The sequence below is a fragment of the Neolamprologus multifasciatus genome, chromosome 3, assembly GCF_963576455.1.
Source record: "Neolamprologus multifasciatus chromosome 3, fNeoMul1.2, whole genome shotgun sequence".
In the NCBI taxonomy this organism is placed as follows: Eukaryota; Metazoa; Chordata; class Actinopteri; order Cichliformes; family Cichlidae; genus Neolamprologus; species Neolamprologus multifasciatus.
In genome coordinates, this window is record NC_140441.1 from 42,365,886 (window position 1) to 42,386,212 (window position 20,327).

General features: G+C 40.3%; 2 protein-coding genes across 8 annotated transcripts in view; one reads left to right on the forward strand and one right to left on the reverse strand.

The window, feature by feature from the left end:
- Nucleotides 1-1,842: 1,842 nt before the first annotated feature.
- Nucleotides 1,843-20,034, reverse strand: alpk1 (alpha-kinase 1). Of its 5 annotated transcripts, none has more exons than XM_085137966.1 (14): nt 19,190-20,034; nt 15,894-16,093; nt 14,682-14,836; nt 14,381-14,579; nt 13,778-13,837; nt 13,595-13,681; nt 13,439-13,515; nt 12,667-12,762; nt 12,477-12,581; nt 4,765-6,463; nt 3,357-3,504; nt 3,116-3,278; nt 2,414-2,597; nt 1,843-2,331 (listed from the first exon to the last, which is right to left on the reverse strand). In XM_085137966.1, exons 2-14 carry the CDS (start codon nt 16,015-16,017, stop codon nt 2,120-2,122), a joined length of 3,309 nt encoding a protein of 1,102 aa, XP_084994092.1. In that variant the 5' UTR covers nt 16,018-16,093; nt 19,190-20,034; the 3' UTR covers nt 1,843-2,119. The 5 variants fall into 5 exon arrangements, 4 of the variants coding, with proteins under 4 accessions (XP_084994092.1, XP_084994084.1, XP_084994101.1 ...); XM_085137958.1 differs by having other exon boundaries at nt 18,945-20,034; XM_085137975.1 differs by lacking the exon at nt 19,190-20,034 and adding an exon at nt 17,563-17,676.
- LOC146523306 (RAS guanyl-releasing protein 2-like) overlaps nt 17,781-20,327 on the forward strand; it is a 40,848-nt gene continuing 38,301 nt past the window's right edge. Inside the window, exon 1 of one of the 3 annotated variants that reach the window (XM_085138040.1) lies at nt 17,781-18,132. The gene's annotated coding sequence lies outside the window, so the exon portion shown is untranslated. The remainder of the gene's footprint in view (nt 18,133-20,327) is intronic. The other 2 variants (XM_085138034.1, XR_014870218.1) reach the window with 2 other exon arrangements.

Here is a 20,327-nt window from a genome sequence, read left to right on the forward strand (position 1 = left end):
GCAAGTTATGCTATGTGTAGTATTACAGTGTAGATTCTCTGAATTGTTTTTACTTTCATCATTGTCATCGTCTTAATAATTCTACTCTTGGTTGACTCAGTAATGCACCATGTGAGATGTTTTTAATGTGTACGAGCAGAGCATTTCTACTGTTATCATTTTCCATTTGGAAATTGAACAAACACCAACAGTTACAAGGGTATCTGACCTACAGGTGTAGACCTGCAGCGGTCATGTGTCTCACTGAAATGATGTCAGTCAGGTCTTTCTACTGTATTCACCTTGACCATGTTGCACACCCCTTGTAAAGATAAATGGACTATATTGACATTACACTTTTCCCCATTGGCAGTTTGCAAAGCACTTTGCAAAGGGCTCGTTTATTGACCTGTTAACACACACACACAGGTACACAACTAATGGTGGATCTGCCACACAAGGTACTGTTCTGTTGTCAGAAGCCATTTTTAGTCCATTGTCTCTGCACTACATCAACCTCGCTGCCATAAAGCACGCTGCAGGAACTCATTCCTAGCACTCTCTGTAAAGTTGTATAATAACTCTTCATTCTGTGACAGGTGAACACACCTGTCAGGCGTATGGTCCCAAACATATTTTTGTATTATACCTTCATGCAGCTTTTTCTCACGATTTAATTTGTACATCTTATTTATTAATGTAATTTGCACTTCTCCCTTACAAATGTCAGTCTTACTAACATCATTTTTCTTTTTCTTTGTTTTTTATCACTGTTGTAAATATATAAATTCCTGCACTATCACATAGTATAAGGCCCTTACCAGGCACCTGTGGCACTTCTTTTAACTGTGCTGTTTATTGTAGACTGTACCCTTCATCGTGCTGCTGTAACACATCAATTTCCCTTGTGCAATCAATAAAGTATCTATTTCAAACATCTATCTATCACTCACTCACGGGACCATATGCACCAAAAACATTTCAGTAGAGAAGACTGCACAATAATCATCTTCATGTAGCCTGTTTACACAGATTTTACAGTTCACTAAACATTGCTGGCTTCTATCACCAAAGTTAATTAATTTTTTATCTATATTGTTACAAAAGGACAAAATGTGCAGTGATACAAACAAGAAAAGAAGACAATACAACAGTTGCACATATTTGCATATTTTATATGTCATTAGAATTGTGTGGGAGTCACATGTGCATGAACGCATTGTGTGGTTATGCGGATGTGCATTATGAGACATTTTGTCAAGTTGTGCAACATTATCGAGCAAGCACAGCGATAGAGGGATTTTACAGCCCGGGATATTGGATCATTTTTCAGTCCAAAAGGAGTGGATTGGGGGACAGCGCCACAAATAAAAGCCCCAGACTGGATCCGAACCCAGGACTCTTCTTGCTATGAGCCGACAGTGCTAACCACTTTTGCAAATAAGCTTAACAGCTAACATGACATGTTTTTATATCCCAGTAAAAGGACAGACTACTTAAAATCTTCCATAATAGCATTCAAAACGACTTCAAACAGCATCAGGTGATTCACTGGAAACTCCCTTTCCAGTTAGGCAGCAATCCACTCACAGAGAGGAGACAGTGATGGATAACATCATGTTTCCTTGTGATTGCAGTCACATGGTTTTTGTGACTTATAATAAAAAAGGGTGCGATAACAAAAAATCCTGTCAGGTGTGAGATGTTTGACCACCTGACAAAAAGAGCCTAAGATGTTAACTGTTTGATAATCTGCTAACAGTAATGAAACCACAAACATAATTGTTGCATTTATCTTTTCAGATCATTCTCTTATCAAAGAATTATCTCTTTTCTCTTGTAACTAAATGTAGCACTCAAAAGCTCTTTGTAAATTTGTTACACTTCTAGTATTCCAAGAAAAGGTAATAGCAATATGCACAATTAAAACAAACAACAACTACACAAAAATGTTTAAACCCTTATTTCCGAATATTCCGATAGGTGGGAGCAGAATGCATTTATTGGTACATTTAAAAAAAGAAAAGAAAAACAGTATGAAAGTCAGTTCCAAAAAGTTGCCAGGCCATGTTGCTAATAAAACAAGCCAGTTCATTAACTTTTTATTTTTTGTGGATAGCAATAAATAGTGTCCAACGTCTCAAAGTTTTTGAGGAGAAACCTTTGAGTTTGGGTCCAGTGGAGGTAGTTTGAGCAGGTGGCAAATCTGATTGCACTCAGGTCCATGCTGATATTTCAGGAACACACTGAGCCCTCCGGCAGCAAAGTTAGAAGGACCCTTAGGGATCCTGGTGGAGTGAATCTGTGGATCTGTCAGGTAGGTCAGTCCTTTGCCATTGGCTGTCACCCATCCTGTGGAAAAATAAATGGATGACTACCAATCTTTGTCATCTGATAATATTACCGTCAGTGATAAGCAGCAGATGTCACACACCTTGTAAATCTACAACGACTTCCTGGCCACCAGAGAACAGGTAGGTGAAGTGTCCAAATGCGAGGCCATATTCTGTAGCACGGAACATATTCTTTTTGTGAGTGTTGTTGGTCAGCTTGACAAAGTCTCCAAGCATGTAGGGCTCCACGGTTACACAGCCCACAATCTCATCTCCATCCAGAATCTGATCACCGGAAAACAAGAGAGACATTTTGTAACATTTGAAGACCGTTTGGATTCTACTGGTAGCAACAATATTACTAAAATAAATCTTTGTATTTAAATGTTACTAATCTCAGTAATCCATTGGCTCTATGTGTCTTTTGGGTTTGTGATTGGCTCTCAGCACACACATTGCTGTACTGTTGTATTGTGTTTATAAAGATAAATGGCAGTACACAGTCTGGTTTACACTCTCTGTCTTTGGCCCAAATCAATAAATACTTTCCACACAGAATTAAATTGTAAAATTTTGCAGATCATATCACCTCCTAGACTAATAACCTACAGAATAATTGCTTGACTATATCACAAAACAGATTTCTAGCTCTAAACTGAAAGTATTACATTTCAAGCTGCTGCAGTCTGTACCAAACTCTGGATGTGGGCTTCTATTAAAGCTGTTTGTACAAATTAAGCACTTTGAATGCAACATTTGTTATCTCTAATTCCTTTAAATAAGTGTTTCCAGCAGTCCCTCACCAACAGGGCTTCTGACGGAATAAAGAAGATCTGAGCCATAACTTCTTTGTCGTAGAGACTTTTGTTGAATTCAGTCACATAGTACTGGGCTGTCATCTGTCGCACCACATCTTTCAGGGGAAACTGGATCTGCTTTGGGTTCAAGTAATCTTTCCCCACATATCTAAGGACAAATACAGGAAAAAGATGAGACTTCAAGTCACCATATGGACTTTAGGTTGAACCAAGATTGCTACCATACTCGCTTAGCCGCTCCTCCTGGTGTAAAAACTGCACCCATATTGTTGTTCTCTGTGTGCCCTTCTCCCCCATTGAGTCACCAATGTAAACACAAGTTTCCATGGCTGTCCACAGTCCAGTGGCCTTGGAGAACTTTAAATGGAGAGCACCTAGATAGAAATCAACAGATAATTACAAACTTTTTTGTTCTATAAGACAAGGCTGGGGTTGATATATAAAAGCTACCAGCCTGCTGAACTCATTGGTGCTCATTTTCATGAAAAAAAAAAAGAAGACAATCTCAGTCCCCTAAATGGGGCGTAAACCTATGGTCACGAGCTCTAGGTAGACACCGAACAAACAAGCGGCAGAAATAAGCTTTCTCTGTAGGGTGTCTGGTCTTTACCTTAGAGATAGCACCTCAGCTGGCTCCTTTCGATGTGGAAGAGTAGCGGGTTTGCTCAGAGCTTCTCCTAGATGACCGAGCTCCTCATAATCGAAAGGAGTCAGCTGAGGTGCTCTGGACACCTAATAATGAGGCCTCCTTGGCATCTCCTGGGTGAGCTCCAGAGGGAGGGGCAGCCCCAGGACACAATGGAGAGATTATATCTCTCAGCTGGTCTGGGAATGCCTCCATGTTCCCCTGGATAAGGTAGAGGAGGTAGCTAGAGAGGGGGCCTGGGCTTCCCTGCTTAGGCTGCAGACCCTGCAACCTGGCCCCAGATAAGCAGAAGAAAATGGATGGATGTAGCCCATTGAATAAGAAACTAAAGCAAAGCCATCTGTGAAGTTAGTAATTGGTCTAATTCTTATATAGCCAGTATGATATATATAGCATATAGATCTGGGCGTGAGCACAGAAGCCCTACTTATATGCTTTGAAACCTCCTATTTATGAGAGTGCAGCTAATCAGAAGAAAGTGAGGGAGGCGTAAAGGAGTCAGAACTGCTATGTATGAAGTGAGCAGCCCAGTGTAGAAAGAAAATGAGGAATGTCGTAAATGTGAATCATGCAAAACTATAGAATCAGATTCCAAGTATAAATTTAAAAGGGGAGCTGGAAAAAAATGGTGCAAAACGAAATCAAAGCAATGGAAATATCACGAGTGCTGAACATAAATATCTGTCCCAAACTCTGCTGGAATCCATCCAGTCGCCGTTGAGACACCATACTCAAAACAGCAAATGTGAACATCATGGTGTCACTACAGGGAAAGTGACAGTAGAATATATCGTTTGGGGATGGGGAATGTGAGTGTTTAAAATTTCACAGTAATCCATCCAACGCGTGATCATACATAATATATTTTACATTTAAGATATTTTTATCTAGAGTGACAGAATGATGCTGACACCCTAGAGCCATAGTTCTTCTGTAGCTCACAGAAAGTACTGATGGTGACAAAGGAAGAGCAGGAATGTAAACTTACTGTGGGCAGTTTTGTACTGCTCCAACTTGAATTTTTTCTCATCATTGTGCAACCTCTTCAGCAGACAATCATTGCAAATGCCAGCCAGAAGGGCTCGGTAATCCCATTGTGACAACAAGAATGGTGTCATAGGGACAGCATCAGCTACAGTGCTTGGGTCTAGGCAGCTGTAGCACATGGAGTTCTTCTTCTGGGGCACATTCTGCACCTCAGTTTGTTGACAACAACTTTGGTTCACCTCGAGGACTCCAAATGAACTATTTGTAGAGGTTTCAGTGTCAGGTAACAGTTCTGCGACAGCTTGAGATTGATTATTTTGCATTGCTAAAGTGCAGTTTGTTGGAGGTTGTACTTCAGTTTCCGCATTTTGGTAAACTTTGGGGCTTTTGATCGGTTGTGGTTTTAATAAAGCACGTATTTTCTGGTTTTCGCTCATGTCATCAGAAGGGGAATCATCTGTTTCAAAATCGACCGTTTCACAAATGAAGAAGCTCCCATCTGAATCTGGTGAATCACTGTGTTGGCAAGTTCCTGCTTTGGAAATACTACTTGGTTGTGGTTTCCTGTATGTGGGAGAATTCAGATCAGCTGAAAGTTTTTCCCATGATGACTGGGAACCGAAACTGTCCCCAAGGGAGCAAGAGGATGTTATAGATAGCTGGGATAAGGACTGCACTACTCCTTCAGCTATTGCCTCAGCAGCATCAGACATCACGTCCTCTTCAGAGGTCAGCGTTTCTATTTCAGCTTTTATCATCTGAAAGTTGTCTGAATCCCTGCTCATGCTGGAGGAGGAAGTGGCAGGTAGTGCAGAACTGACACCAGAGTTACAACCCTGTAAGTTTCGCTTCTTGTTTTCATGGGGAGACTGTGACTTGTCGTCTGACATTTCTTCATCATCTTCTGTGGGTAGACAGCTCTGATTGGTCGCTCCCTCTCTATGTCCAATAGCACTGCTTCCTGTATAACCTCTGCTGGGCTGAGGAGAGCCTGAACTTGTTATGGACACTTCCTGCCACGAGGAGCCAAGGATATCTGTGCTTTCAGGCTTTTGAGGCATATGCACACTGGATGAATGTGAGCCTCCCTGAGCCTCTGTGTTGAGTGTGCCAGTGGTTGTCCAAAGCGCTGTTATACACAGCCTTCCTCTGTCCATCTCTATCTCATCTTTAGCATCCCTACAGTGTGTGTCAGTGGTCTCACACAGTGACTCGTGATATTTTTGGAACCGCCTCATTATCTTAGCGAAACCTGCAAGAGTAAAATTTACAGAGGTGTCTTTGGCATTTCTGTAGCTGTCAGGGACAAAAGACCCCTTGTCTGAATTAAGGAAAGGCTCCACTCGGAGCAGCAGCTTGACTTGGGTGACCAGGTGCATGATCTCAGTGCACAGGCTGTCTTTGTCTTGGGTACCAGCATGGCAGTAACTGTGAAAACTAGATAAAGCATTTTGACAAGCTTGAACTGCCTGTGCTACAACCTCCAAAGGAGTTCCAAGCCACTTGTGAGTGACAGTGAGGGAATAGGCAGCTTTTAGAAAGGTATGAAGCTCCTGCTTGCTGGTTACCAGATCACCCTCTGCTCTGGTGAGAAGGCCAATTGTAAATGCTTCTTGTGCCTGCTGGAGAAATGACTGTCTTTGAGAATCTGGGCACTCCACAGAGAAACTGTATGATAGCAAGCAGGTACCCTGGGTTGTCTAAAGAAAAACACAAACAGAAGAACAATTAAATAACCACAGGAAAGATCTCGTTTACGATCCTACATTCTGTGCAGAAGTCTTTAGCCACCCCTCATTTCTTTACTCACTCATTTTCAGTGCCGTTCTTGTACCTGACAGTATTCAAGCATTAAGAAGAACCTAACTCAATGCATGTACTAGTACTGTGTCTACACATAACAGAAAAATTATCTTAGAACCAATTTTGTATCTTTAGGCATTTTGTTATTAGCAGTCTGTCACAAAAACACATTTGTTACCATTATTTTGGTTAATTCTGCGAAAAAGGCCAAAGATAACACAACTCGACAGGCATATATTATTATTTTACTTAGCATATCTTGTAGAGGTGGGAATCACCATACATCCCACGATACGATATTATTGCAATTTTTAAAAATATTTTGCGATATTCAGATTCTGTACATAAACATAAACTTTATCAATATTCATTTTATCTAATAACAAAGTCTCACACTCAGTCTTTCTCTCATTTCAGTTTTATTGTTGACAAACTGAACGGTTTGTATTACAGTCTAGTCCAACTTAACTGAATGCAACCATCTGGTTAATTATAGCTATTCTGAACTATGCAATTTATGAAAACTATGCAGCCCCTTCAGCAACTGAAGAATTTGAAAGTAAATTAAAGCAAAATATAATTTTACATTAAATAAAAAAAGTTTTAAACTTAATTAAAATAAAACACGTCTTAAATTAAAATAAGTAAACTGTCATGTTTATTGCTGCCAAAAAAAAAGTTAAACACATTTGGACAGTGAAGGAATGTCAGGATTCTTGCTCAGAAAAAGGATCAACATGCTCTGAAGTCAACAAAAGATCGATTTCTGCTGTCCCTGTATCGATACATTATTAGCAAACAAAATATCACGATACTACACAGTATCGATTTTTCCCCCCACCCCTAATATCTTGCCATGGTGTGCAATTTGTGATTAAAAAAACTGATAATTGGAAGAGAAGAGAAAAAGTGTCAGGCCTAAAAAACTATCTACAGTGGAGCTGAGGGATGCATCTAGCCCACTAGTGGATCCAGCTACTGTTTGCTCATCAAAAATGGAAATGGAATAGGAATGGAAATAACACACAAACTGCACTAAAAATCAGTGGCGACCAGAGTGACAAATCCAAATGTGAAATTTTTGGTTCAAATTGTCATCAATTTGTACAGAGTAGACCAGGAGAGAGGTACAACAGCGAGGGTCTATAGCCATCTGTTGGCTCTGTCGCTGGGGCTGCATTTAAGCCAGTGGTGTTGGTGAGCTTGTCAAAATAATGGAACCCAAACCTCAACATTACTGAAACACTGTAAGGTCGGTGGAACAAAAGCCATCCAGCATCCAAATAAGAGCTTTGGAATGTCCTTTTAGAACGCTGAAGAGCTGTTCCCAAAAATTCCTTAAACAAATTAGAAGAAAGCTGCGTGCAGAAGAATAAATGTGGAATTGTACTGTTTCGCCCTCTGTACTATATTGCCATGTATGTTTTAGTGATGGGATTTCCGGCTCTTTTTAGAGATCCGGCTCTTTCGGTTCGGCTCACTAAAAAGAGCCGGCTCTTTCGGCTCCGAACCGGCTCTTCAGGTTGTTTTGTTGCTTTAATTATTTAATCATTAACAATAATATAAAATTATGCAGAAAAGGAATTACTAATGTTAAAAAAAGTGGTTTTATTTATATATGTTTATATGTGGCCCCTAGAGACAAAGCACGTACAAACTCTAAAGCACGTACAAACTCCAAAAAACACGTACAAACTCCAAAACACATTTCTAGCGTTTACTGAACTTCCCAAACAGAGCTACCCAGATCACTTAAATTACACAATTGAAAGCATGTGTGTATGGTTTGTGTATTTATAGACAAGCACTCATATTTATTCAAATAATAAAAAAAAAAAGTTCATTTACCTGTTACTACCACACACCAAATCCGGTTGTTGGTACTTGCTGGCTTGTGTAGCCACTAGGTAACAAAAGCTCAACACTGCGCCCAGCATCTTGGAGCACTTCTGTTGTCTTTTGTACGTGTTTCTGAGTTTTTACGTGTTTCTGAGTTTTTACGTGTTTTGGAGTTTGTACGTGCTTCTGAGTTTTTACGTGTTTTGGAGTTTGTGCGTGATTCTGAGTTTTTACGTGTTTTAGAGGTTGTACGTGCTTTGTCTCTAAGGGCCACCATAAATATACTTTATTTATTCACTCCACATAAAATGTAATAAATAAATCATATAATACAAAAAACAACTATTTACATTTTAAATTTTTAACTATTTAAAGTTTCAGCTTTTTCCTTTTAAACAAATTTAACGTGAAACAACACAAAAAACTGCAAACCACAACACAATTAAATATAAATTAAAATATTAAAACAAAAAGAAGATGCACATTCTCTGTCATATGGGCCTGCATGATTTCTGAATCCTTCCTGAAAATAGTGGATGATTACTATACCTTTCTAATGTGACGTTGTTGTCCCTTGCTCTCTTTCTCTCTGGCTCTGTTCCTGTGCTACTGCAAGTGTAACTAACGCCCTTCCCCCCTCTGCCCAGCGCAAAGTACAGACCGCGCATGCGGAGTTTAGCGGAAAAAAGGGCGAGAGAGAGGGTGAGAGAAAGAAAAAAAAACCTCACGGCTCCCAATAAGGAGCCGGCTCGTGTCGTTCACTTCAAAGAACCGGCTCTAAGAGCCATTTCGTTCGCGAACGACCCATCACTAGTATGTTTACACGTGTTTAAATAATTCACTGCAGGTTTTCCTATTTTCATAGTAAAATATAAAGAAATGAGGGGTGGCTTCAGAGTTTTGCGCAGTGCTATACATCCCCAAAAAGTTGAGTCAGTGTATGTAAATATAAGCAAACAGTTGACAAATCATTTAAACCCTCTATTTACCTGAAAATATCATATCAAGACATAACGAAATGATGATATTCAAAAAATGGTAAATGGCCTGTATTTGTATAGCGCTTTTCTAGTCCCTAAGGACCCCAAAAGCGCTTTACACAACCTGTCATCCACCCATTCACACACTACAGTCACACATTCAAAAAAGGTCATTTTAAAAAGTTGGGAGAAAAAGTGGAAACCAGTACTGAATGATTGTGATCTTTGAACTATTAGACATTAGCAGAAACCACTGTCTGGGTTAAGGAAATATGCATGAAAACCAGGATCCAGAATATCTCTTACCTCTGGGACTGAGGCAAAGGGGAAAACTTTCCTGTGGTCTGACTGACTAATCAAAATTTATATTTCTGACTGAATCACTGACTGAATCACTGACTTTGCATCCTTTGGGTTAAAAGGAGAGGAACCATCCAGCCTGCGATCTGGACACTATTCAAAGCAATGACATGGCTACACACATGTGAAACTTGCATCTCTGTGAAGACCTCATTTATGTTGAACTAAGGCTGTCAGATACCAGATTTTTACTCTGTTATTATCAGAGCTAAAAACCAGAATTACAGATTAAGAAGCATTAGTCAAATCCATCTCTAACTCGTGTTTTTTGGGGGCAAATGAATTACACTCAAAAAACAAGCGTTGGAAAGTGGAGAATCTCTAAGTAACTATACAAAACCACATAAAAATATTTAGTTTTTTAAATATCATGGTTATCATCAGTAAAAGAATACTGAAACATCCCTTATATGGACCAATATAATTTTGGGTTTTGGAGCAACACATTGCTTTTTAGGAAGGCCTCGCTTATTTCAGAATGAAAAGGCCAAACCACATTCTTCAGGTATGTCAGCGGCACGGTGCAGCACTGTGGTTGCTTATCTGGCATGCTAAGAGTCCTAAGCTGTCGCTAATAGAATCACCTGACACGTTATCAAACATAAAATATGGCAAAGGTGACTCCGTCTTGCTCAAGTAAAGTAAAATGCTTTATCAAGCAACAAAATTATTTGCCCTCCACGTCAGTTCCCAAACACAGGTAGTGTTGAAAGACAAGCTGATTAACCACAGTAGTTAACCTTGCTCAGTTCTAATGTGGTACTGAATTCAAAATCGTTTAAGCGTTTAGTTTCGCAAAAACACAAACTATCACAGGCTAAATACAGGCTTTAAAAATCGTTAAGAAGTTAATTAACATTTTAAAAATCCCTTTTTTTGATGGAGCATTGCATTCAAGGGGATAAGTTGTCTAATCCTGCAGTCACATTAGAGAAAACAGTAGTTGAAGACCACAAAACAACCAAAATAATTGCAAACATGGTTTGCAATGAATTTCAACCTTAGTACATCAGTACAGAAATTCATGATAACCAGAATTTTGCAGTAACTACTTAACATTAAGAGTCCAACCAGAACCTAATGGAAATTCCTCCTCAAACAGTGACACAGTTGCTGCAGGATTAACTGCAAAATGACAAAGGCGCTCTGCAACCTTGCCTTTACTCATACTGACTACTGTAATTCATTATTATCAGGATGTCCTAAAAACTCATTGAAAAGCCTTCAGCTAATCCAAAATGCTGCAGCAAGAGTACTGACAGGGACTAGAAAGAGAGAGCATATTTCTCCTGTTTTGGCTTCCCTTCATTGGCTTCCTGTTAAATCCAGAATTGAATTCAAAATCCTGCTCCTCACATACAAGGTCTTAAATAATCAGGCCCCATCTTATCTTAATGACCTTGTAGTACCATATCACCCTATTAGAGCACTTCGCTCTCGCTCTGCAGGCCTACTTGTTGTTCCTAGAGTATTTAAAAGTAGAATGGGAGGCAGAGCCTTCAGTTTTCAGGCCCCTCTTCTGTGGAACCAGCTTCCAGTTTGGATTCGGGAGACAGACACTATCTCTACTTTAAAGATTAGGCTTAAAACTTTCCTTTTTGCTAAAGCATATAGTTAGGGCTGGACCAGGTGACCCTGAATCCTCCCTTAGTTATGCTTCAATAGACGTAGGCTGCCGGGGATTCCCATGATGCATTGAGTTTTTCCTTTTCAGTCACCTTTCTTACTCACTATGTATTAATAGACCTCTCTGTATTGAATCATATCTGTTATTAACCTCTGTCTCTCTTCCACAGCATGTCTTTTATCCTGTCTTCCTTCTCTCACCCCAACCGGTCGCAGCAGATGGCCGCCCCTCCCTGAGCCTGGTTCTGCCGGAGGTTTCTTCCTATTAAAAGGGAGTTTTTCCTTTCCACTGTCGCCAAAGTGCTTGCTCATAGGGGGTCATATGATTGTTGGGTTTTTCTCTGTATCTATTATTGTGCAATCTACTGTACAATATAAAGCGCCTTGAGGCGACTTTTGTTGTGATTTGGTGCTGTATAAATATAATATAATTGAATTGAACATTTTGGCTGTTTGTGTTTAAAAATTAGACAGCAGCTATTTGCAGACCTTTGACAGTGTGTCTGAAAGTGATTGCAGGCAGTCTGAGTCTGTTCGCAACTGTTTGGAGACAGGTTGCCTCCCACCAGGCAACTTGTGCAATTGTTTTGTGATCAGACAGTTAACGCAGTCACTTAGGGTCATCTCTGACAGCAAAAAAAAAATCACAAGGTGTTTGCTGTTGGACTACTCTGGTGTAACTGAGCCGTAACAAGACTATCTACAAATCTGACATACATTATTTTTGCATAGTTATTTATAACAATAATAATAATTGTCATTATTATTTATCTATTATTTAATCAGTCAGCAGTACCAATGTCATGCCTGAGCGGTGTTCTAATTAGACAGACTCAAAAAAATAAGTCTGCAGGAAGGAAATTTAAATTTTATCAACAAAACAGCAAACACATTCAATGAACGATTGCCTGATAACTACTTTCTTAGACATAAAACTTTTGCTGGACTATGAGGATTCTCTATCACTGCAGGAAATAAAACTTAGTTCAAATGAAGTATGCTGGGGAAGCTTCAATTATCTGCGTCATTAATCTATGCTGATAAACTAGAACTCTAAAGGTCAATTGCAGGCAAGTAGACAGAGTATTCAGTAGAAGTAACTTACCACATTAGTCAAAACATACAGTGAAGTATACTGACTGTATACCACTGCCATCTTAGCTGCTTGGGCTGCTGAGAGAAGACGATGATTTCCATCCCCAAGTAACGTCTGAAAAAATGGACAGAATAAATAATGCAGCAATTTTGTTTTTAGAAAAACCAACTAATGAATGGAGATTGTGAGGCGGGCTTACAAAATCAATATCTGGATTAGTCCTAAAGGCATGGAAGTCCTCATTATTCATAGATACCAATATATTGGCCAGTATACCAAGGGAAGTTCCAATACCCTATAAAATAAACAGAGTTGCAGGTCAGAGGTTTACCACAGTGTGTAAACTGGGCCGACTAACATCTAAACCAGGATAGTCAAACATTAAACATAAGGCCTGGGGGCCAGAATCAGTGTGTCAAAGACTTCAATCTGGTCCACTGAATGGCTTTGGAAAATGTGAAGGAGGACAAAAAATTTATATTTTAAATGTATTTTCATAGATTGTACAGCTTTTCCTAAAGCCTTCATCATGGCCATTTATACAACACCAAAGTAAAACAAATATCTGATAAACACTTAAATGACACAATCACTATCTACTATAGAAATGCAGTATTTTTACAGTGCGTTCAGAGTAAAAATAAAAACAAAGCACATTCTGTAAATTAACAAAGATTTTCCATTTTTTTAATTACAGGAAAGTTTGTCCGATGAGCTAACAGAATCTTTTCTGTAATTTTACACTTTTATTTCTTACAATTAAAGCACACAGCAGCATTTCTTCATCATGTAGAAGTTACACTTCTTTTGCTGATATTAAAATATCCCAGAGATAAAATGTGTACTTAAACTTCTTTAAGCTAACATAAAGCAGAGTGTCTCACAATGTCAAATGAGTTTGACATCCCTGATTTAAACCTCAACCAACTACGCCAACTATGGCAACCAACTGATAGTATTGTCTGTGGTACCTTTTTGTCAGGTTGAGGAAGCGAGTAGTACCCAACCAAGGAAGCCCATATTAGCTCTGCAGCCTCTAACCACAGGCCTAAAACACAACACAAAGACCATAAAAAATAATCACAAAATAATGACAATTATCTTTCACTTCACAAAAGTGATCTTACCCAGCTTTTGCAAAATCGTGCCACGCACTTGAACACTCACAGCCTGCACGAGCACCCGGTCACTTTCAGAGTGGTATATCCAATGACCTGCACATAAAAGATAAAGGCACATTATTTGTTTACTTTGTGGACTCAGTTTAATCCTCAATAAATGTCCGTGAAAAGGAACAGACAGGAAACTACCTGTCGTCCCGCTGTTGTTAATCAGGCTGCTCAGGATGTACTCTGCCTTCTGCAGTTTTCCTGTGGGGCAGATAATGATGATGTTTGCATTTACCCAGGCCTGCACAAGCCTTACTTAAAATGACCCTTTAATGAAATGTGGCAAAAATAACTAAGGAGTGAGAGCCGTTCATGTGCAATTTCCAGGTTATGAGTTTACGTCAATCACTATAATTTCTCCAAACAATAAATAGCACTGCTCATCTAACATGTATCAAACAGGAGTTTATATAGTCGTTTCCAGCTCCAAATTGCTATTATTTCACTCTCCAAGAACGGCTTTGATTTATAGTTTATAAAAATTATGTTTTTCTTATTTTGCTTTAGTCCATCCACTGTCTGAAAAAAAGATGCTTTAGCTCTTTCACCCCTCCCTACATGCCAAACTGATCTGTTGCCCCCTGCAGACAAAAGATTTGAACAGCTGATGGGTGGAGCTTCTGTGCTCACGGCGTAGCTGAAATTACCATATTAGACAAATCCCGTGTCACTGATATCACACAGAGATGAGAAGACAAAAAAATACTTTAAAAGCATCGATCCCAATCTTTCACTGCACTGTACCCGAGTTAAAATAGACCCTGGCCTGCCGTATGACCAGCTGGGGGGCTATGGGGGTCTTGGGGTAGCGTCTGTGGAGAAGCTTGGCAATCTTCAGCAGACGGCTTGAATCATCAGTCCAGTAGAGGTAACGGTCCACTAAGAAGACAACTGCCAGTGCACAGTGTGCCTCCTCAGCTCTGATGCAGGCCTTCAGGAGATCCTGGCAGACACAGTAAACACAACGTTTGGGATTGTGCTTATGTTTTTATTTACAATGACACCACAGGGTGCCAAGCTGAACAGGTTATTGTTTAATTATTACCAGTAGTTGAGACAAGTGTTTGCTGATGAGGTCATTGAGGTTGGTTTTGTCAGCGGCGCTGACGGACTGCTTATACTGCCACTTCTCCGGTGCAAAAGGCCATTTCATGTCCATGGCTTCCTGCAGGAGGGAGGCCAGTTCAGCACACAGCGAGTCTACAGGAAATAAAACCCAGCTGAGCAAACAGTATTGGGCTTAATTTACACAAAAAAATATCTTTACCTAAAGTGACTACATTCAAGCTACACGGGGATTACTAGTACATAAACTGATCTCTTTATTTGGAACTTTGACCATGGTTAATATTAGCATCCACCATTAGAAAAAGTATATACAAAAAAAAAGCATGAAAGATTCACATCAACGCAACACAAGGAAAAGCTGGATTGCTGTTTAGAAATGTACTGCTGTTTGAACCAATAACAGGAAGTTCCCAAAAGGAAGACTTAATTTACTTAGTTAGTATTGTTTGAGGATCACTCTGGCGTTGTGAATTCAGTTCTCAAGTTGCTTTTACAAGTAAATGGACTGATTCTTATATAGCGCTTTTCTACTCTCCCGGAGTACTCAAAGCGCTCTATACAACATGCCACATTCACCCAGTCACACCCATTCTCACAAGCCCTTTATCTATACTTAGTGCTTTTTCTAACTACATTCACACTCCGATGGACGCATCGGAGAGCAACTTGGGGTTAGTATCTTGCCCAAGGATACTTGGCATGCAGACTGGAGGAGCCTGGGATCGAACCACCAACCTTCCGATCAGTAGGTGACCTGCTCTACCTCCTGAGCTACAGCCACCCCAAGTTTGTGTAGAAGGAAGAGAAGGTTTAAAAAAGTGCTTTGTTTTATCTTTTGCACTTAAACTAAGCTGTCCAAGGCAGCTTAGTTTTAGGTCTAAGATTCTAAAATAAGCAGCAAAACATCATTTATATGAAAAATCTAAGTGAAATGGAGCATGTTTTGTCCCTTGTTTAGCAGTAACATGTAACAGTATGTGTGTGTTGACCCTATAAGATGCAAGACACCAGCCCGCATTAGTTAAAGGCACATGCTTAACATCACAAAGTGTCAAATTCATGCCATGGAAGCTACAGAGCTGTACAGAGCTTATGCAAGCATAATTCCACCTCACCTTTGATCCTGACCCAAATCTCTGAGTATCTCACATGCTCAAAAAACACTAAACAGCACCATCTCGTGTCTGACCTCTGCAGCTGCAGTAATTCAGCCGCTCTTGTGTGGTGGGCCCTGCCTCAGAAACCCCGGTGGACTGCCGACCTGCTGCCCCGAGGCACTCGTCCAGTAAATCTCCCACCTCTCGACTGTCCATTGTGGCAAACGGACGCAGTTAGCTGTTTTCGAAAAGGAAAAAAATTCCTTCTCTCTTGGCCTCCTCACCCCTGTTCCTGTAAGAGAGTGATCCAAGAGAGGGAAATTCCATGAAATGACAACACTGTTGAAATATTGTTGAGAAAGAGCGGCTCCACATCCGGCCCGTTTGTAATATTTGAAAACATTAACATTACGATAAAAATGTAAAAAACACAAATAAATCAACAAAACACGTGATGAAATTGAAGTTGTATACTTTTAAAAGGGGACTAAATATATAGTGTTAACGGCCTAATTTGTCAGACCTTTTCAAAAACTCCTCATCTAGTTCATTTTAGAGAATTTGCTTATAACACATAATAATGAATGCATACGGACCTAAGTTTAGTTCAGTGACAATATTCTGAAATTCTTCAATAATATGTCGGATTTCAAACTATATATAAAACATCATTGTGAAAGTTATTTTTGGTTTATGAAGTCGAATGTCAACTTTCAGCTGGAAGGAGTATAAAACATACACTATTCACCGAACTGCAATTTCATATGTTGTGTTGGCGCATGCTCAATCATCTGGACGTAAGGTTTTCAGTGTGAGAAACGTTTGGTCACTAATCTAAACAACTTCTTCAGCCTCTTATATATATCTCTATCTATATATATATATGTGTATATATGTATATATATGTATATAATATACTTGTACGTATGTTATTTAAATACACCATACAATGCATTTCTGCTTTTTGAAAAAACCCAACCACAGAAAGTATTTCTGCTCTATTCAGTGTAACCTAGCTTACAGCTAATTAGCATACATTCGTAATTACACACCTCGGTTAAGTGTGACTAACCTCGAAGTATTTATCTCTTTTCTTTTAATGTAAAATGTATGAAAACTTCTTTTTTAAACGCACCTATGGTTAGTTCTTGCGCTCTGCGTCTTCCTGGTGGGGCGGAATCATGAAATGCTGCTTTCAAAGTTTTCGGAAACATCAAACTTGTACCCCGGAGCGTACGATATTTGTTAAACATGAAGAAAGTAGGTTAGACTTAAATAAATCATACCACGTATTTTGATGTTAACTGATTATTTTTCTATTTATAAGAAGAAAACGAAAAATTACTTATATTATTATTTATACCTGTCGTCCCGCTTATTTATAAAATACTGTCTAACAGATTTTTTAAAATATTACTAAAAAATCTTATCAAATAAACAATTTTTGGTGGCTGTGCTTAAATTACTTCAGCAAAATACTGTATTTTTAGTATTTAATGTTTTCTCTGTTGTTTATACTTATTCCTGTGCGACATGAATCCAACGCGTGACGTAATGAAGGGACACAACTGTGATCTACAGCAACAGGTAGCTGGGCTGTAGGAATGTGACTGAAATAAATAATTAAATGAATACATTTATGTATAAAATATCCTGAAGGATCTTTGGGAGGACTTTTGACCTTTCGACGCATAAACCAAAATGCAAAAAACCCCAAAAACAACTACATCATATATCATCTGCTAAACAGCACTCACTCACCAAAACATTTACATTTTCATGAGTTTTTTTCAGGTAACACACGTCCACATTTAATAAATATGTGATCCCGGCTGATAGGACGCCTCGATCTCTCAGAAAAGCGATCAGACGACGAAAAGCCCCGTGGACAGGTTGTGGCGGTGTTGCAGTCATACTACCAATAGGCGGGACTGTGGCTCTGCAGTGTTTGTGAGCTGCACAGCTGGAACACCAGAAGGCTGGCACGCGTTCCAGCTGCAAGCAGATAACTGAGCTCGGCTGCCTCCGCTGCACCAACACGCATCACATCCACAACGTGCTTCCGAGTGCGCCAGTAGAGAACTTGGAGACAGCCGCATGGCCCGTTCACAGCAGCAACATTAACCCCCAGAAGTCGGACCCCAGTTGTTTATCGTCTGATGACTTCTTGCGGGCTCCCATCTTTGCCGACTCTAACACTCGGTCGCCGAACAGACTTTGTGAGTTCGACAGTGTTACGGTGATGTAACGCTTCCCATACCAGAGCTCACTCCACAACTGTTGTCACTCCAGCCTCTCCTCTCAGAGCATGGGACGCTTCAAACTCTAAAGGTAAGACATCTCCTATTTACTTGTTAATACAACACTGGTGCCACTTTTTTTCTTTTTAATCTGCAAGGTGGAGCTCAACTATGGCACCTATTTCTTGAAGAAATCTGCTGAAACGTTACACGTCCTTTTCTGGTTCTGTTGCAAACCTTTCACAACCTCGATAGGCTGACTAACGCATGAGTGCAAGTGTTACTTCTTTTGCAACAGTGAAATGGCATGGACATGCCATGTCACGTTGATTCATTATGGGGAAAAAAAGGAGGTGAACTTAATGCTGCTGGGCTCAGACTTGCAGCTGCAGATACGTCTACCTGTTGAACAGTGTTCAGACAGTGATGTTGCTATTCACAGGGCCCAGTGTGTGACTGACTGTGTTTTTGTGTGTTTGTGTATATCTAGCTTGCAAACAACAAGCGTTGGCGGCTTTGTGTAAGAATGAATGAAGAAATGCATTATCTTTGTGGCTATTAATAGACTCACTATAACCACAATATAAAGCTGAGATGCTTAGAGCTGCAGCTACACTGGCGGTGGCTGGGGTGGGGGTAGAGGGATGCCTATTTCTAAAATCTAAAATCTTTGTCCTGCTTCAGCTGGCATGAGAATGATGGTTAACAGAGGTCTGCTGGCACGCACAGTTACAGCTCAAGATGCCAAAGCTCCAGCTGAGTTCTTCTCTTTAAACCTTATGGACCTTTCAGACTGACAGCACAGTGAGGTGTGCTTTATATTGTACATGCAGTCTCAGGATTACTGGCTGCTCTGCCACTAAACCAACGGATGTAATGATACCTGAATTGAAAGGAATTTACCTCGACTGTAACGCAACACTGTAGGCCACATCCCAGCTGATTGTGATTCAGCAGGCCCGAGTGGTGAGTCAAACGAGTGACAGGTCAGGTGTAGCTTGCTCAGCCTTCAGTCAACCTCTTCATTACTTGTTTTCTTATGCAGACTGCAGCTGTCTTAAATGTAATGATTCAAGGTGATTTCGTGCCAATGCGTGCAGAGCAGCAGGGATTAGGAGGCATCTCGGAGTGTGTGGACGCTTACTCACACTGCAGCGTCTTCGCCAAGTTCACCCCAGCTTTATCCACCCCGAGCCGTGGTGTCAGAGCCGTGGGATTTCACTTGTAAGCTGGAATCCCTTCTGATGTTTTTTTGCTGCATGCGAGAGGCTAAAACAGAGAAGTCACTTCAGCGTTTTCAGTGTGTAGCTCATTTGGCTGGAGCTACACGTTGCTGATGTAGCTCCCGCTGCTATTTTGAATATTGGACAAGCCTGCTTTTGTGCACTTGCTCATCCAGATTAGCAGCTGTTTCAGATAATGCAAATGAGGCAGACGTTCAGCATCAACCATCATGCGTGCGGCTCCCACTTACACACTTCTGTCAGCGACCAACAAATCAATAATAAAAAATAAAAAAAAATGAAAGTCCATTTTGTCACGTGCTGGCTCATTTGATCATCAGTCACCTCAAAGTCACCCATGGCCTCTGTGATCTCATGTACACAAACGCTGAAGTGGTGCTTGACTTGAAAGGTAGAGCGCTTTAAAAAGACGGGATTTCAAGGATTAAAGTGCCTCCAAAAAAACGATTTTAGAAAAAGCTGAGTGGAAGAGATTAAAGTAGGAAATCTCTGCATGCATCTCTGTTCTTTCGTTTTCTCCTCTGCTGCTGCAGTGCAATTACTTCTGGCCTGCAGAGCAGACACCCTTGATATTCAGCATCACTTCCAGCTGCCTCCCTCCACCTCAACCTGCAGTGCTGGTGCACTTATCAGGAAAGCCAGCTATAATTGGTTGTATTGTAAAAAGCTTTGCTGCTTTATGCCAAAGGACCGACAGCAACAAATTAGAGAGGAAGGGATGGTGAGTTGAGGAAGGCAAGAACTAAAACAGAAGGGGGGGAGGTGGGGGGGGGGAGATGGAGGAAAATCAAGCTGAGAAGAAAATAATTACAGAGAGCAGACAATGAGCAGCAGCTCAGACATGTGCACTGGATATTTGCCATCACCGGGATGGATGGTCCTGTGCTCTGTCTGTCCTCTACCTTCTCCACTTTGCTTTTTATTAGCTAATCCAATTTAATCCTCCTTGATTACCACCACGGAGGCCGCCTGAATGTTGAAGTCTTTCTTTGAGCTGTTTGTTCGGTGATGCTTTTAACTGGTTTAAACACCTGAAAGGAGA

Excerpts from the sequence above, each read along its gene's own strand:
- alpk1 (XM_085137966.1), bottom strand. The coding sequence starts at position 16,017 with ATGGACAGTCGAGAGGTGGGAGATTTACTGGACGAGTGCCTCGGGGCA. Across the intron at positions 13,516-13,594 it reads CACGATTTTGCAAAAGCTGG|GCCTGTGGTTAGAGGCTGCA; the intron begins GTAAGATCACTT and ends GTTGTGTTTTAG. Across the intron at positions 3,505-4,764 it reads GCAGTACAAAACTGCCCACA|GTGCTCTCCATTTAAAGTTC; the intron begins GTAAGTTTACAT and ends ATTTCTATCTAG.